The sequence below is a fragment of the Epinephelus fuscoguttatus genome, linkage group LG1 (assembly GCF_011397635.1).
Source record: "Epinephelus fuscoguttatus linkage group LG1, E.fuscoguttatus.final_Chr_v1".
Classification (NCBI taxonomy): Eukaryota; Metazoa; Chordata; class Actinopteri; order Perciformes; family Serranidae; genus Epinephelus; species Epinephelus fuscoguttatus.
This window is the reverse complement of record NC_064752.1, coordinates 22,818,137-22,835,808: the sequence shown is the minus strand read 5'-3', so window position 1 is coordinate 22,835,808 and position 17,672 is coordinate 22,818,137. Positions and strand designations below refer to the sequence as shown.

Here is a 17,672-nt window from a genome sequence, read left to right as displayed (position 1 = left end):
TTAAAAACATTGCATAATGGGGAAATCGGACTGTTTAAGCTAAATAAGAAGCTGTAATGGCGGACTGCCAGCACTCTCGCCTGTTTGGGGGTGATGACGTTTAATGTCCCCGACAGGGTTTGTAGTCATATTGAGCAACTTGTTAGCAACCACCTTTTTTACGACATGTAAAAGCTTCAAAATTCACAAGTAGGGTATTTACTGATGTGTTTTATGTCGTAGAACAAAAACTGAAACTCGCTTAAGCTTTTGTTAACCACAGACCTTATTTGAGGCATTTTACCAAAATCCCATTCAAAAAATGTTTTGACTTTTAGACGACAGAACCGGAAGTGCTAAAAGCGCTAACGGAGTTCCGGGTTTACTGGCACACTCTATTAAGCCATATTTAATGTGTATTTAATGTGGGTTTAATGTGGGTTTTGAATCAACTAAACTTTACAGCACCTCACAGAAACCTCTGCTGCTGAGTTTTGTTTTGGAGGTATAACTGCAGAGTGACAGAGACACACCACCGCACATGTATAAATACTCGCAACGGCGTACACTATGTGCATAGGGTCTACGCACAACTATAAATCCTGCTTTAGTTTGAGCAGTTTACGTTTGTAACGGTGGTCGCGGAACATCATATGTACCAGCGTCTGTCATGACGAACACAGTACGGTGTTGCACACGGTCCGTACTAGGTGGACACCAGTGCAGTCTCGCTGTCGGACGGTTTTATAACGCACTTCCCCTCTTTACGAGTTGGTGTAGGGGAGGAGGGTGGATATTGTACTCTTGACTGTCACCTGCATACACCTGTGTCTCTTTCCTCTCATTTGTTACCGTCTGTATGAAACAGTAGGCTAGTAGCAGCCGCCCTCTGGTCCAGCACTTTCTGTGTCATTTGTGAACCTGTCCCGTTGTCTCCCAGCTTCTAGGTTTTGCTCCAGGCAGCAAAATGGACGCAGGAGACGTGAAGAGGAAAACAACAGCAGGAGTTTTGTCCTCACAGAAACACCCTGAGGTAGGAACCAGCTTTAACTGTTGTGTGTATGATAAATGTAAAGAGTGCGCACGTGAGTTCGAGTAGCGTAACAGATCCACGGTGACCATGGTAACAGTCAAAGTTGGGCTTGTGTCGGTTTGAGTCCACATCGGTACTCTGATTTACAAACATTATTCCTCAGCGAATATACGACGCTGAAGTTAGCTTCCGATTCGGAACTAAGGGGAAAGTTAAGGGGAAATTAACTTAATGTGCAGTGCGACTGTTTGTCCACTGATTGTCAGTTTTTTTGTGACGCTTCTTGGTGTGAAAGCATTTTAGACATTTTAGGTAAGACATTAACTTTGCCTGATACCCACTATTGTATTTGTGAAACATTTATTTTATTTGTGAAAATGCTAAAGGGGAGATTTCACCGTTTTTGTTTTATACCTTGACCTCAATACACCAGGTCCAGATCAAAAACCACTGTACCTAGACTTCTCAGATCTGGCCTAGATTATCCTACAGAGGCTAAACATTCATTCAGACACAGTTTCTGATTTGTGAAACCTTTATTCTATTTGTGAAAATGCAATAAAGACACATTTCACCGTTTTTTCAGCATATAGACCACATTAGACCACATTTTTACCTGAATTTGGCACTATATCCAGCCTACCTCATAACTGCGCAAGTTTCACAGAAACAACATTGGAGATGGCTCATAGTAGTGAAATGAACAGTCAAATGAAGGGCAACAGCTTTGATGGACAATTTTACCGTCTCTTTACCTTGATTACCTTTGAATTGCCCTAGTGTATAAAATGTGCTATACAAATAAAGCTGCCTTGCCTGCCTCAAAACTTGTGACATCTGTGGCAGTGTGTGACCAAACTACACATTTCAGAGTGGCCTTCCATTGCGATCGGCCTAAGGCACACCTGTGTAGTAATAATGCTGTTTATCAGCATCTTGATATGCTGCACCTGTAAATTGGACAGATTATCTTTGAAGAGGAAAAGTGCTCACTCATGCTGATATTTTAACAAATTTGTAACCACAAATTGAGAGAAAAATATTTCTCTTGAGTGCATTAAAAGTCTTAGATGTTCAAGTTAAATCTTTGATGACAAGCTGTAAGTAAAAAAAATATCAAAAAGAGAATTTTTCAGCACTGTATGACCTTATCCTGAATGTTTATGTCAGGTTTTTGGATGATACTAAGTCTGTTAAGTCCCATTGGCTCACTACCAAAATTGAACATAAAATAATATTCTCCTGATGACCTGCCATTTTTAAAAGTGTGTCAGCTGTCATAAACAAACAATGCACACTTAGTTTACGTGCCTTATTATTACATTTCAAACAGAGCATTAACGTAGGTGTCTCCACAACTCAGAGGAAAGAAGACTTGCGATCAGTGTGTACATGAATTCAGTGAAAACTAGTTTTAGGTTGTGTACTCTTTGAACTAAGCCGCAGCATAAATAGCTCCAAAGTCTGTCAGATACACTATTTTTTTGTGCACCCTGTCCTGGGGAGAAAAAATAAAAAACCTCAGAGACAACTGCACGGCTGGGTGGTCAGTGGTTTGATGTGTCCTGTGGTCCATTCAAGTCAATCATTACACACAGGGTACACAACTCCAGTCAGCCTCTGGTCATATTTCTGCCACACTGCCTGACTGCTGAGCTGGAGCGCACAGAACAGGCTTCCACAGGAATCCACAGGCTTTATATCCCAGTTACAACCTTACAGGTAGGCCGCCTCGTGAGCCTTCAGAGAGCAGTTTGACCAGGAAAGTGCAACTGGCTCAGGATTATAACAGCTACTATCTGTATTTATTATCTAGGTTGATTTAACCACAAAAAAGTAGGCAGTTTCTTTTCAGGCCTTTAAAGCAAGCCAACAGGCACTATTGTGCTCCTGAAGTCTTTAGATATGACCAGTTTATTCGCTTGAGTATGATATTCCATTTTAAATATGGATGTCCAATTGTTTTTGGCTTGGATTTGATCACTTGGCTGTTAAATTCATTATTTTATTGCGACTGTCACTGGTGTTTAATCTTCAATGTGCTGTGCAAGTAATTTAAGTTGTGCAACTACCTCACTTTGATTTAATTTTACTTTTGAACAGTACTCCTAAATGCACCACTGAGCGCCACAGGAAGTCATTCTTACCTGTGGCCATTAAACTGTACAACTCCTCCCTCTGATGATCGGACTCATTTGGCTATTTATAAAACAAAACACACAATATAATTACTCATTCTTATTTCATTTATAACGCTACAACCATTTCATTGTATATTGTATATATTTCAGATTGTCTACTATTTTATTATTTATTTTATTGTCTACTTTAATATTTTATTTTATTTTATTTTAATGTCTACTTTAATATTTTATTTTATTTATTTCATTGTCTATTTTAGCATTTTATTTATATCTTCATCTTTATCGCTTGTTTCCATTCATGCTGTATTTCTATTTCTACTTTGCACGGAGCATTGGAACAAAAACAATTTCCCCCCGGGTATTAATAAAGTATTCTGAATCTGTACTCACTGCACCATCCAGTACAGCAGTGACCCCTGACACTAACAAAAACATCATGAATCCCTTAATATATTGAATTTTGAGACTGTGCGTTCAGTAAGAATTGCAGAAATGTAAGTTCTTTGGGGAATGTCAGTGTGCTTTGTAATTACTAATTTAAAATGCAGTTAAAATTCTGATATTTAAGCATTTACTTGAGAGGTAATAACCTTCAACCAACAAAAATATTTGTGGACACCTGTTGAATATTTGACATTTTCCTCTCTGCACATTATTGTATTTAAAATAAGGTGTACAGTCTTTTAAAATAAGCATGTTTTTGTGGAAATTCTCTATAATCTATGACTTTTTAATCCCTCAGGCAACTTCGACTCAGACCGACTGAACTGTCCATGGCCCGCGTCCTTTCCCTGTTTCGGCCTCAGGCTTTTCTGGCCCTCGTGGACAGGAGAAAACCTGTGTTGTGCAAAATGTCAATGGACTCACGGGCACGCATGGTGTTTGCAGCCGCTGTGGAAGCTGTGCAGCCTGATACGGTGGTCCGGCAGAGTATAGTGCGCAAGAAGGACTCAGTCATTATCAATGGTCACAAGTTCACACTCAATCACAACTTGCACTTGGTGGGCTTTGGAAAAGCTGTGCTGGGTATGGCTGCTGAAGCCGAGAGGATCGTGGGCGATCATTTGGTGAATGGAATAATAAGCGTGCCACATGGGATTCAGCAGACATTACGGCAGCATGGAAAAGAGTAAGTAAATCATTAGGATGTAAGTTAATGCATTGCACAATAATTAGATTAAGCAGTATGATATAATTTCCCATTTCCATCACAGACATCTCTTGGTAAAAGAAAACAGTCGCATCAAAGTGATGGAGGGAGCGAAACACAACCTGCCTGACGCTGATGCCCAGAAGGCAGCTGACAGCATCAAGCAGTTAGCCAGCGAGCTGACGGAGAACGACCTGCTACTTGTACTGATTTCAGGTACAAATTATACATTTCAACCAGCTGCTTTACTGCACAAAACCCTGCCTCGAAATGTAAATCTTATAATAATTATATTAATTGTGTCTAGGTGGAGGCTCTGCACTGCTACCTGCACCCATCCCTCCAATCTCACTGCAAGAGAAACAGGAAGTGACCCGCAAACTTGCAGGTGCTGGCGCCACTATTCAAGAGCTGAACACTGTGCGACGTGCCCTGTCTCTCTTAAAGGGTGGAGGACTTGCACGTTGTGCTCACCCAGCCCAGGTAACATACTTTCTTTAATCTGATTTTTATTGTAGAGGAGAACAACAGCCAGCATTGTGTGTTGATCGCTCCTTTAATCACTTCCTTACAGGTGGTTTCACTCATATTGTCTGATGTAATTGGAGACCCCCTGGACTTGATAGCCAGCGGCCCCACAGTGTGGACTGAGGTGTGGCCTGAAGAAGTTTTGTCGGTCCTCGAACGTTACAAGCTGTTGAACTCTTTACCAGCCTCAGTAAAGGAAGTCCTCGGGAGACCAAGTCCCCGCTTGAGGGAGAATAATGATGAATCCAGTACGTCAGGAAATGTTCTCAATGCTGTGATTGGCTCCAACAGCATCGCCCTCCAGTGTGCAGGTCGCCGTGCTCGAGAGTTAGGCTTCCGTCCGGTTGTGTTGGCACCAGGAGTATGTGGTGATGTAAAGTCAGTCTCCAGACTGTACGGGCTCCTGGCCCGCTTCGCCTGTTCCAGAGAGGAACCTCCTCCAGAGATTGCTGCTGAGGTGCTGAGGCTGGGGCCTGAAGTAGGCGTGGAGAGCTGGGACCTCTGCCGCACTATGCAGGTCTTGGGTGAAGGGCGCACAGAAGGATGGGGTTCCACGTGTCTGTTAGCTGGAGGGGAGCCCACCGTGGAGCTGACAGGCATGGGTCGAGGTGGTCGAAACCAGGAGCTGGCCATGCGGGTGGGGGTGGAGCTGAGAGGCATGAAGCTCCCGCCTAACGGTCCTGTGTTCCTGAGTGGTGGAACTGATGGTCAGGACGGACCCACTGAGGCAGCAGGGGCTATCACGGATGGGGGGTTGTGTGTAGAGGCCCAAGCACAGGGGCTGGACATTGAAACCTTCCTTACTAACAATGATTCTTACACTTTTTTTACACGTCTTTCCAAAGGGCAGCGTTTACTTGTACCAGGCCTAACCTGCACAAATGTGATGGATGTGCACATGCTACTTATTCCACCAATTCCCATTAACATAAGATAATGCCAAAGTACATGAGATAAAAGTATCTAAGTCCAGTGGGTCTGTATGAATAAAGCACTCTATCAGTCTGTGTGGCTTGGCATCATAGTACATGTTTTTTTCCAACTCTACACAGACATTTTCACACTTATCTGTGAAACTACATGAAACACTGGTGTAGCTATATGAAATTCTGATGACCACAGAGCATTGAATTATCTTTTTTTTTTTCACTGAAAAAACAATAAAACACCCAAGCTCTAGCAATTAAAGTGTCAATAAAATCAGTATTTTTTTTTAATATAATATCAAGCTATTTCAACAAAGCTTTGCTGCTGGTCTCTTCAGGTACTTAGACACCTTAAATATGCTGCTGATTTTATTCTTTAGTTCATCTGACAAGGACTATGTACATCATTAAACATTTCTGTAAACACACACTGCAGCACACTGTTTTGTACTACAGACTTGTCTTTCCCATTATAACTGTATTATAACATGTAAGTTTAATTTACAATCAGCTATTACAGCTGAGTTATAATAGATGATTGTAAGATGGCTCATACAATGCACATAAAACGCATTCAACCCCCTTTGACTTTTTCATGTTTTATTATTTTACATGAACTCATAGTGGATCAAACTTCACTTTGACACATATTAATAGAGAAATTGAATGTGAAAATTTAACTTTCATATGTACTGGGCATAAACGTAAAAAATTATTAACAGGGCATGTTCTCACTCTTCAAGGAAAGAGGCACCTTTGGCAGCAGTCTAAACAATAAGGATAGGCTGGTTTCGGCCTTGCAAATCTGAACATTGCAATTCATTGCTCAAGCACTTTTGAGTGACACCAAGATGAGATAAACAGCATCTTCATGTCCTGCTTCGCATTATGGATTGGACAGTGAATGTAGACCCTGAATTGGCCACTCCAGGACAATAGCATTGTTGTTTTAAGCCATTGCAGCAGCTTTTTCTACATGATTTACCTGTATTTTCCAGTTAATTTTACCCTCTCAAAACCCACTAGGGCCTGCTGTATAGAAGCCTTGCCTCAACATGCCACTGTGCATTATGGTGGGTTACTGGTGATTTGTGTTATTGTGGCCCAGATCTTATGCAACTCCTCCCTTTCCATAAGTTTTACTTTGTTACTCTCACTAATGTTCCTCTGTCTTTGTGTTGTGTTTTTATGTCAGAAATTGATGAGTAACCAGCCGTTTGTCCTTTTAGATACATACTGTAAAATAATCTCTAATACCTTGATTACAGGCAGGTGATTTTCATTCAAATTGTGCACTGTAGGTATGTCATAAACAGGGTTAATGTGAGATTTCTTTTCACCTTGACGCAGGACTTTGCTGTGAGTCAGTGTTGGAAAAAATAATGAAACAAGAAAAAGTCAAAGGGCGAGAACACTCTCTAGACAGGCACTCTGTAGACTCTCACATTAGATGCCCACAATGCTTCCTATATGTTATGAGAAACACAGTGAGTTAAAATTGCACACAAAAATCATGGAAGATGTAAGACGTAAACTGTTCTTCAGGGATCTGTATTGACTTGAAATATACTGTTGTTCCTTCCATACAACATTTTTATGTAGTCAAATTATTCTGCTCATGGTCAGAGTGGAAAATATTATGTCTGCTATTAAGACAGTGTTTTTAAAGCACCCTTAATTTAAGCACAAACCCATCAGTATTTGTCACATCAGTATCTCTTAGGGAAAATGTTGACTATTAAGTCAGACACACCAGTTAATGCAGAGTAAGGTTCTGCTCAATGACCAATGTTGACAAGCCAAAATAAATATCTCACAGCACTATGCAGTTGATTTGGTGGATATCAGTGTGACATTGTTGGTATGCGTAACGGATGATTCTCCGGGCAGTCACCAGAGCGTGCAAGCATCTTTAATGCACTGAAGATGCTTTCTTATTAGCACAACTTGAGAGTGCATTCAATGTCTCATCACAGGAGTCCAGCTCTCGCTTAGATAGAGCCCAAAGTCTGACACCATTGTCCCGTTAATCTCGATGAGTCTTTGGGGTGTCTCCTGCTTTGCTTTCCCTGCAAGAACAACACAATGTCAGTAACAGGAATGCAATTAAAGAGTGATAAAACATGTATAATGCTATCATACATATTTTCCTCCACCACCACTAGTCATAGGTGTTCAATAAATGATGCAGCTCCAGTTAAGAGAGCATAATCACACTGAATCAACTCAACTTTTACAGCTAGATGCAGTCTCCCTAAACGATTAAATGTCCAATCAATCAGAAAAGAAATGGGCAGAGATCCTAAATTAGCTTTTGCACTGATGGTGACCAATCCCAACTGCAGCTTCAGAGCACCAAACAGGACCATTAGTGAGTGAGGAGGATCATCTACCTTGCTGAAGCGACATAGGTGCTCGGATACCTACCATCCACTCAGGTGAGGTGCTGTATCTGGTGTGCCTCCGTTTTGTCCGGTCCCTGAATGCAGCACCAAAAAGACACAGATGAAGCAAACGTGGCTAGCACTAGTTTAGCAAGTGACACAGATACAGTCAAAGAACACTCACCTTGTCGGTAATACATATCGTTCACTGTGTTCCCGTAGACTTTCCACGCAAAGTGAATCGCGATCAGACTAAAAATTAACCAGCTGAGAAGGATTTTGAATATGGAGACCCTCATATCGTTGGCGAGCCAGTCGTCAACAAACTCGGATAGGAACGACAAGCAGCCGTCAGCTATGCGGGACAAAAACTCAAAGTCCCACGGTTCTTCCATTGTGTCCGGTTATTCAACGTTTGTAGATTTAGTCGGGTAAACTCTTCCTCCGATGGATAAATTTAATAACATCGCTTTGACTAGGTAACGTTAAGGTATGACATCCTGGACGCCATCTCTACCGTTAGCTACGATGTTTGTATCAGGCTGGGATTGAAGAATCGGACGTGACGTAGTTACGTTGCGTAGCTCCGCAAACTCGCGACGATAAACATCCTTCGTCAAAGAAATAGTGCTAGCTTACATTTCTTGTTTGGCTAAACTGCACATTTAACTGTCACAATAATAAAGTATTAATGTGTCTACAATACACCTCACTGTTTTCTATGCGTTGCAACTGAAAATGTACGCTAATACCAGCACAAAATGGTAGATAATTTAGCACACCACATTTGGGAGTTGAGCACTCCCATAGCGTTCCCTCCGCAAACCATAGACGGCAAATCTAAATGTTACTTTTTAAACGTGGTTCAGCACCAGGTTGGATCTTCAGCAGTATTTTCGTGACCCAACAGACGTTTTCTCTCTGTCAGGAATGATAGAAAGCTTTGCCGGGGGAAGCTAACGTTTATGTCCAGCATTTTCACGCTAGCTATAGCATGTCGGAGCAGTAGCAAGTGCATGCAGTAAATATTAATTTTAAACGTTAAAGTTGCCCCTGGTATATATTTAATCTCACCGGACATAGAATGGACCTCTTTAAGACGTCGAAAATGCCGCTAAAAATCCAGCCCGCTGCTGGATTACGGGTAATATATGAGGAATTAAAATTTCTCCCTGAGATTTTGAAGGGAACGTCACAAGACTGCAAACACCGGTGTAGTTAATTAGCTCCTGGCTACGTTAGCTAGCTACATATAAAGGATATATTCGCTGAAAATGCCCGTGGCCATCCCAGTTTTTAAGTATTGTTGTTGAAGCGATGCAATACGTACATGTTAACCGGTGATGGGTTTTAATACTATTTGAACAAACCGCTAAAACATCCAATAACAGTTTGTATTTTTAGCTTACCCAGCTAAAATCATGGCTAACATTTATGTTGCTGTCTTACGCAGTGCGTCCCAGAGAGAGGCGGGGCTAGCCGTCGCCACCGAGCAGCCTGATTGGTCAGTTTAGCTTGTCATCAGAGATTCCGGATGTCTGCTGTCGTAAGAGGAAAATTTGTTTTCTGCTTCTCATTCTTGACAGCTTGTTTGCAGCCGGGCTGCTGATGAAAGTTGATGTAGCGAACTAGATATTCAACCCAACGTTTCGGCGGTACAAAATCGTAAGTTTAATTCTTTATCCCTATCTGTCTATTTTTAGTTGAACACGATTGCTTGCATGCTCACTGTTAAGCCGAGGCCATGAAATTGATCTGTGTGTGTGTGCCGCTTGCTAGCATTAGCCATGTAAGTACAGCCAGCATTTACTACTCAGTTGTATCGGAATTCACAGTCAGATATTTATCAGAATTAAAAAGTAAGCCATACTGTCAGTGAGCACGTTCGCAGACAAGCTAATAATGGCTTCCGAAGTAAGTTAAGCTGTTATTTAACAAACGTTAGTTCCCCAGTTGTGGCGGTCACATACCAGTTACTTTCATCTCTTTGACCGCCGTTTATCTATAGTTTAACATTAGCCAGGCTGCTCAAGTTGTAATCAGTGTTAAATTCCAGAGTCTGTTTGGTATCTTGGAGTTGTGATTCTCTGTAACCAGTTCTCCTCTGTAATCATGTGACCTGACCATTGGTCCAGTATGAGTGCTCCTATTCATAAGAGATTGAGATGCTAGGTTGAGCTATAACCACTGATAATCATCAGTTATAAACTGTTTATTGTTTGGCTTTCTTTTTAATCTCTAGTGACTGGGATGGTATCATGGAGAGAGACAATCATCAAGAAGGAGAGGCACAGGGAGTGAAGATTTGTGAACCATCCTTTGAGAGCAATCCACCTGGTACATGATTTAATCCTCCATTTTAAATTGCTCACATATATCAATTTTTATCATTCATTTCCTAATTGAGTTGTTGTTTTCATTTTAGCTGACACGTTGGCGACTTCTCTCTCCCTCTTGGGGAATCACATGTTCCCGGATCCTGTGGAGAGAAACCACAGCGCCACTGTCAGCAAAGAGGAGCCTGCAGATTCACTCCCGTCTGATGCTGTAGCTGAGGAGAAGAGTCAGGATGCAGAGCCCGATTCAAACCAGGTAACGAAGCTAGAGACTGAGGCGACAGAAAACTCTGAGTGTCAGAACAATGCGTCCGCGCAGCCGTCTGACACAGAGACAGAGGATGCTGCCACTGACAATGACCGCAGCGACTCTGGGGAGTTTGTCGTTACAATGCTGGCCAAGGCCAAGCTGGAGGAGCAAGGTATAGGTGTGAAGGGAAGGTCATCTCCCTTGTTGGAGGCAGGCACCCAGGAAACTCCGGCTTTTATGTCTCATCGTGACGAGGATGTGACAACTGACAGCTGGCGGCAGCACAGGAAGCATGTTTTTGTGCTGAGCGAAGCAGGCAAACCCATCTATTCCCGGTACGGCAGTGAAGAGGCTCTTTCATCCACAATGGGAGTCATGATGGCGTTGGTGTCCTTTGTTCAAAGTGGAGATAATATCATCCGCTCGGTCTATTCAGGTGAGAGCATTAGTGTTTTTTTGCTTAGCTTTTTTAACATTGTTGTAAATATAAATTTCTATTTACATAATAAGAGCAAGTGCACACATTTCACAGAGGATTGTGGGTAGGAGCGGCCAGTAAATGTGGCTGTAGCGGCCATAGATGGGAAGTTATTTAGTACCAATTGACAAAACTGCATCATTGAGAAATACGATGAGCAAGGAGAGGTTAATGCACCCTTTGTATTTATTTGAAGTGCAACATTAATTTGGAAAGGCCTGATACATTTACACTCATTTCAAGTCCAAAAAGACTTCATTGGGGGCATTGTTAAAAAACGGTGACTGTTGATTCCAGTATTATCTTTAATATTTGCTGATGTCTTCCTTCCTTTAGATGGGCACACCGTGGTGTTCTTACAGAAAGGGCCCCTTGTGCTGGTGTGTGTCTCCAGCAGCCGTCAGTCTGAGCAGCAGCTGCGTGGAGAGCTCCTCTATGTGTACTATCAGATCATCAGCATGCTCACCCAGGCCAGCATATCCCGCATCTTCGAACACAAGAAAAACTACGACCTGAGGAGGCTCCTGGCAGGCTCCGAGAAGATCCTGGACGGTCTTCTCAACCTGGTGGACTCTGACCCCAGTTTTCTGCTAGCAGCAGTGCACTGCCTGCCCCTAGCTTCTTCTCTCAGGGACTCTCTCAGCCAGATCCTGCAGAAAGCGATCACCCCCAATCTGGTTTTCTCCATCCTCATTGCCAATAACCAGCTACTCACCATCGTCCAAGAAAAGACAGTCATCGAGGACACCAGGCTGGAGCCCGCTGACGTCCACCTCCTGCTCAACCTCATCGGAGCCTCCTCTGCCTTTCAGGCTGGGGAGATCTGGACTCCCATCTGTCTCCCACTCTTTAATCCTGACTGTTACTTTTATGCATACATTTCTTACCTGGACCCTCCAGAATGCACTGTTTGCTTGCTGCTGCTCTCGACAGACAAGGAGGCTTTCTACGCTGTAGCTGAGTGCAAGAGGAAGATAGAGGAGGCCATGACGGCTCATAACTCCCTGAGCCTCATTGCCAAAGTCCAGTCGTACAGCGTGAGCCAGGTGGGCGTCTCAGACCTCAGACACTTCATGTACAAGCCCTTTGATGTGCCAGACAACTACCGCCAGCTCACTCAGTTCACCAGGTGTGTGTGTATCTCATTATCTATGCAACTACATGAGTGACATATGAGCCTAAACTGATGCCTTATTGTTAAGAAATATATTTTTATGAATGTGTCTATGATATAACATTTTCTTTGGCTCAAGAAAATATGACTTAAGAAAGTAAGAGGAAGTATGAAAAACAGTTTCCTCAAAGAAAAAAATGCAGTCGAGTGTGTTTTTTGTTTACAAATGAAAGCGTCCAGTTTTATATTGGGTACTTAAGAATATGAGGTGTTTTTTTTTAAAGGAGCTTCCACTTACAAGGGCACAGAGAAATAAAAAATTGCAAGAAATGCAAATTGTTCTCCTCTAATCCTGCCTATCTGTTAACAAGCTGAACTGAAAGCATTAGGTGTCTTATTACATGAGCCAGCAGCCAATCCAGACCTTGAAAACGAAAGTGAAATCATACAAATAATTACAGCTCCACACTTTATAAAATAATAATTTGACGATATTTTGATTCACATGGTACTGTTGTTACAAAGAATGTTACAAAGAGTAGAAATACTTTCTATTTTTTAGTTAGGCTGCAAAACTTTGTCTCACTGGCATCAAAATCAGTAGTTTGATGACTGAAAAACTCAGCATCATAGCCCTAACTTTTTATGCCTTTTCTGTCTGTAACCTTTACTCTATGATTTATTGCTGTAGCCCAGAGATGGAGGCACCATACAGCAGCGAGGAGGAGAAAATGAGACTGCTGGACCTTTATCGTTATATGCACAGCCGCATCCACAGCACCTCACGACCACTCAAGCTCATCTACCACGTCGCTGAGAGGGAAACTCTGCTAGCCTGGGTATGTGGCTGCGTTTATGAATACATTATCACTGTTACTATCTACAACCTCTGAATACTGTTTTGCATGCATTCACTTCTCTTTGACACGACGGTGTCTGAACGTGTTTGAGGGTTATTTAAGGATACATTTTGGGAATACAGTTGTTTGCTTTCTGAGATGAGAAGAAGATCAAGGTCACACTTTTGTTTGTCTGTTTAATATGAAACTGTAGCTAGGAGACAGTTAGCTTAGCATGAAGACTGGAAACAAGAGGAAACCGCTGGACTGGCTGTGCCCCAAGGTTTAACTTGTACAAAGTGTAAAAACAAGAAGTTGTGGTTTTATTAGGGGGGTTACGTGCCAGACTGTTTCTTCTCAAAGTATACACATAACCTACTGACTTAACAATCAGGTATTCCATTATCAGCAGGCCCACACTGAAGTATAATCAAGCAACACATAATCTTTGCCTCACATGACTTCATCAATAACAAAGTTACCTGTCCGTGCTCCAGTTGAATGAAAATTGTTAATCAGAAATATAAGGCAGCATTACTTCCTCCACCCAACTTAAATAAATATTAGGCAGGTATCATCGGTCAGTGTGTGTAAACAGTATGGTCAGTGAAAGGGAGAGCCAGTGCCAGATGCACTCTGCTTGGTGTTTTATGCCTGGCTGGATTTGCTTCCCTTTTTTTGGCGCCGTGTCCTCGATTTGCATAGCTTTCTCTTGGATGTGTGCTGCTTACAGTCTGGTACAATGGTCGCTATCTTTTATAAAGTCCCGACCTCACTTGTGCGCCGTTCCTAGGATCAATCCGAACCCAGCAAAATAAGAGGAAAATAAGAAAATACAGGCAGAGGGTAGAGTCTCTGTAAATAAATATACCGCCACATACTTCTAATGAGTCATAAGTGATGATTAAGAGGGATTACTTTTGTATGAGTTAGGAAAATCCTGCATAGTATATTTTCAATGATATCCAGTATTATTTCAAGGTGAATTAAGATGATCAAATATTTTACTGTTAAATAGGTTTTACAGCACATACTGTATATGTGACCTCCCACACTTTTCTTCTTAACTGTACCTTAACATCACTAGGGTTGGATATCATTTTAAAAAATTACGATAGCAATACCAACACTAGTACTCTTAAAGTGATGCTGATACCAATAGAGTACGTCATTCGATATCCATAATGTGAATGGACTGCCGCCTAGTAAAGCCATATTTATGAATGTTTTGATGGCATCTCGGCACACTGAACCGTCAAATACACTGTGCTCCACATCACCACACCACAGACTGTATGGGTTGTGGCTGCTGCTGCTGCGGGAGTGTGAGCTCCACGCCGGGGACAGTTGTGAGAGTCCGCCCAGCTGCACGCACACAGTGACAGAGCTAACTATTAGCACTGCACGGCTAATGATTCATTATGGTTCTTAATGGGTTTAACAACATAGTGGAGCCCCGTTTGTTGGGACCGTTAAACAGCTCGGGTTTAGATGTTAGCCGCTGCTGCTGTGTTAGCTCGTGCTAAGCGGGCAGATGTTGAACCGACCATTCGTTAGGAGGGGAGCTGCTCTAAAGATGGCAGTAACAGAAAGTTTGCTGAGACGACGGGGGCAGTCCAGGAGCAAATCCCAGTTTTTGTTTGTCTTAAGATACCTTAAAGGTATCATTCCTAATTATTTTATCCAACGGTTAATTATTATTGTAGCTGTCTGCCTCATACTCCGCCATTCGACAGTTCAAATAGCTGCAATGCATTTTCGTGCGATACTTGGAATATCTCGGTAATTTATTATGTAGCTGGAGCGCACTACATAATCAATTTTACACCAGAGGTACCATACTTAGCATGAATAGTATGAATTGTATGTAAGTATGTGATTTTGAACACAGCCATTGTTTCAGTTTCCTGAGAAAAACCCACCTAAAATGTCCGTTTTCTTCTCTGTTGTAGGTCACCAGTAAGTTTGAGCTGTACACCTGCTTCAGTCCTCTGGTGACAAAGGCCTGCGCTATTACTGCTATCACTAAGCTCCTAAGGTGGATTAAAAAGGAGGAGGACCGTCTCTTCATCAGATATCCCCCAAAGTATTCAACCACCCCAAATCCCAGCAAGAGCTCTCGAGGTGGCAAATCTGACCAGCAAGACTCCACAGATAACGGCTTCTTATCTCTTCTATAGGACTCTCCCTTAGTGCTACAATAGTCGCTCCGCCTCATTCAACAATAGTTTGTACACTGGTTCTGAGATATTTTTGAACCCTGTTTTGACACTTGTTGGACTTGACAGACACTGACTACTGGAATCAAACACTACAAAAGTTTTACACTATTTAAGAAGGAATGAACTCTTTCGGACAAGTATTATTTCTTTACCTTAACAAGAAAGCATGTCGTTGCATCAGTGCTTTCGATCAGAGACAGTCAGGGCAAAACAGCATTAGTACGTTTTAAATTGAAACTGTGGTAGAAAATAATTGCAGTGATATTTAAATGTTTTTATATTGTTTTATTACTGCAGCAAGAGAGGAAATTCCCTCACGGACAGTGAATGTATCACACAGACGACAGCTCATTCATAGGCTGTAACTATTCACGGCAGTAAGTGAAGATGAGGAGTTCAACCAACTTAAACTACCTTTCTCAGACTAGTTCTTAGATATAGATTTCTGTCATCAAACAAAAACATCCTGATGTTACAAAACAGGTTATGCAAGGAATGAAGGTGTATTGTGTTTTTGGGGCGACATAAACTGGAATAACAACAACTGGAACTGCCAGAGCAGGGATGGGCCACCATGCGTCATACAGGGCTGTGAACAGACAACCTGTCCTCTATGACTTTGGCTGCCCGTCCCTGTGATTGAACTTGAAAAACATGGTGTTATTTCACATCCCACTGATGTTTGTATTCAAATATAAATGATCAGGTTTCATTCATGTTACAATATGTGCAGAAAACAGAGTAGGAAATCCCAGCCTGTTACCCCTGATCACTCTACATGATCGACATTGTCATTGTTAGTGTTTTCATTGTCATCCAGTTAAGCTGAGAAGATGCCACTGAGCTCACACAACGTTTTTCTGCAGATACTTCTAGTCAGTCGACACTTGATGTAGTGACTTCAGGCGACTTATCTTTTTTGGATAATAGTTTTGTAAAGATGGTCTATAAACAGTAGCCTCATCCTTGTGTCCTTTGAGGAGTTTCCTGTCAATTCAAGTCTTAAGAGTATGTCTATAGTATTATGGAATAAATCCCAGGTTGCACAAAGCTACTCTTGTCCTCATTAATGCCAGCCTTAAGACGAACGACTTTTCAAGCAGTTTCAATGTTCGCAGACGAATTCCCAATGTCGGAATAAAATCATGAGAGTGTTGCCTCAGTTAGTGCAGACTCCTGTGATCTTGATCGTTTGATGGAAGGTGATCGTAAAACTCAGTCCAGGCTGTCTTCAGTCGTCTTACCATCTTTATATACAGTCATCGCCACATTCCCACGGTTTCCTCCCACTAAAATAGCACAGCTAACAAATGGAGGCTGGCAGAGAGTTGAGGTGACAAAATCCAAAAAGTTTGTACACAAATAGAGTTTATCTTTATGGATTATACTAATGCTGAATTGACAGTAATACTGTTGAAATATGACGCCTTTTAGCTTGTGTTTCTAAAGTTACGTGTTTTTGCAGGCATGTAAGGAATTATTGTCATATTTCTTAAAGGGATTTCGGCACATTATTTTTCTTTCTTTTTTTTGTTTTTTTTTTGTTAATTTTTTAATTTAAATTAATTAAAATGTATTTCAATTAATTTATTAGTTTAATTTCATTTTTATTAATTAATCACATAAGGGGGTGTTAAGTAAAATTATTGTTATTTAAAATAAAAAAATAAATATAAAATAATATTAAAAAAAAGAAACATGTAGTATTGATGACAATAATAATAAAAAATAAAAACAGTGATGTTGAATAAACACATATTGCGCAATCCAGCAGGTCAAAAAGCAAACCAAAGAGCAACAGACAGTTTTATTTATTCCTCCTCCCCTTTTCTTTCTTGTTTATGTTGCTTTTGTAACAATTACAGTGAGAGCTGAATGTTAGAGCAGCCTATGGTTATAAGTAATAGTGTGGGACCAGGTGGAAAGTGTCTCAGGTTTTGCACCATTAACCTTGGTAACCGTAAGATTTTTCACCCGGAGCAGCATGGGAATAATCTCTAAAGGAATCTAGTTGTAATCTTGCACAGAATAAGCCTGCAAGATCCCCAGTCTTTGCAAAATCTTAAAGTATGTGACTGTAAAACTGATGTTGTCTTTAGATGTGAGATGGTGTCAGACTTTTTAAAGTATTCCAGTGTATGGGAGGCATAAACAGAGATGTTGTGAGCAAGCTTTATTTATGTCTTACCAGACAAAATGACAAATTAACATTACAGTAAACAACACTTGATTTTGCGGGTCAGGCATTTCTATAATATTTAGTTTCTTAGGCTATTTAATTTGAATTAC

The 17,672-nt window shown here is 41.3% G+C and overlaps 3 protein-coding genes across 4 annotated transcripts; 2 read left to right on the top strand and 1 right to left on the bottom strand.

Moving 5' to 3' along the window:
- Positions 1-680: 680 nt before the first annotated feature.
- glyctk (glycerate kinase) lies at positions 681-6,343 on the top strand. Of its 2 annotated transcripts, none has more exons than XM_049572624.1 (5): positions 681-1,012; positions 3,899-4,285; positions 4,371-4,522; positions 4,614-4,789; positions 4,881-6,343. In XM_049572624.1, exons 2-5 carry the CDS (start codon positions 3,930-3,932, stop codon positions 5,769-5,771), a joined length of 1,575 nt encoding a protein of 524 aa, XP_049428581.1. In that variant the 5' UTR covers positions 681-1,012; positions 3,899-3,929; the 3' UTR covers positions 5,772-6,343. The 2 variants fall into 2 exon arrangements, with proteins under 2 accessions (XP_049428581.1, XP_049428590.1); XM_049572633.1 differs by lacking the exon at positions 681-1,012 and adding an exon at positions 1,050-2,734.
- Positions 6,344-7,295: 952 nt separating this feature from the next.
- tcta (T cell leukemia translocation altered) lies at positions 7,296-9,154 on the bottom strand. Its single transcript, XM_049572646.1, has 3 exons — positions 8,329-9,154; positions 8,188-8,239; positions 7,296-7,829 (listed from the first exon to the last, which is right to left on the bottom strand). Exons 1-3 carry the CDS (start codon positions 8,537-8,539, stop codon positions 7,787-7,789), a joined length of 306 nt encoding a protein of 101 aa, XP_049428603.1. The 5' UTR covers positions 8,540-9,154; the 3' UTR covers positions 7,296-7,786.
- Positions 9,155-9,663: 509 nt separating this feature from the next.
- Positions 9,664-16,897, top strand: LOC125886415 (vacuolar fusion protein MON1 homolog B-like). The gene is made up of 6 exons (XM_049572611.1): positions 9,664-9,809; positions 10,387-10,481; positions 10,570-11,166; positions 11,545-12,337; positions 13,014-13,161; positions 15,114-16,897. Exons 2-6 carry the CDS (start codon positions 10,403-10,405, stop codon positions 15,339-15,341), a joined length of 1,845 nt encoding a protein of 614 aa, XP_049428568.1. The 5' UTR covers positions 9,664-9,809; positions 10,387-10,402; the 3' UTR covers positions 15,342-16,897.
- Positions 16,898-17,672: the final 775 nt, after the last annotated feature.

Excerpts from the sequence above, each read along its gene's own strand:
- glyctk (XM_049572624.1), top strand. The coding sequence starts at position 3,930 with ATGGCCCGCGTCCTTTCCCTGTTTCGGCCTCAGGCTTTTCTGGCCCTC. Across the intron at positions 4,286-4,370 it reads TTACGGCAGCATGGAAAAGA|ACATCTCTTGGTAAAAGAAA; the intron begins GTAAGTAAATCA and ends TTTCCATCACAG. Across the intron at positions 4,523-4,613 it reads GCTACTTGTACTGATTTCAG|GTGGAGGCTCTGCACTGCTA; the intron begins GTACAAATTATA and ends AATTGTGTCTAG.
- tcta (XM_049572646.1), bottom strand. The coding sequence starts at position 8,539 with ATGGAAGAACCGTGGGACTTTGAGTTTTTGTCCCGCATAGCTGACGGC. Across the intron at positions 8,240-8,328 it reads CGATATGTATTACCGACAAG|GGACCGGACAAAACGGAGGC; the intron begins GTGAGTGTTCTT and ends TGCTGCATTCAG. Across the intron at positions 7,830-8,187 it reads GCACCTCACCTGAGTGGATG|GGAAAGCAAAGCAGGAGACA; the intron begins GTAGGTATCCGA and ends TTGTTCTTGCAG.
- LOC125886415 (XM_049572611.1), top strand. The coding sequence starts at position 10,403 with ATGGAGAGAGACAATCATCAAGAAGGAGAGGCACAGGGAGTGAAGATT. Across the intron at positions 10,482-10,569 it reads CTTTGAGAGCAATCCACCTG|CTGACACGTTGGCGACTTCT; the intron begins GTACATGATTTA and ends TTTTCATTTTAG. Across the intron at positions 11,167-11,544 it reads CATCCGCTCGGTCTATTCAG|ATGGGCACACCGTGGTGTTC; the intron begins GTGAGAGCATTA and ends TCCTTCCTTTAG.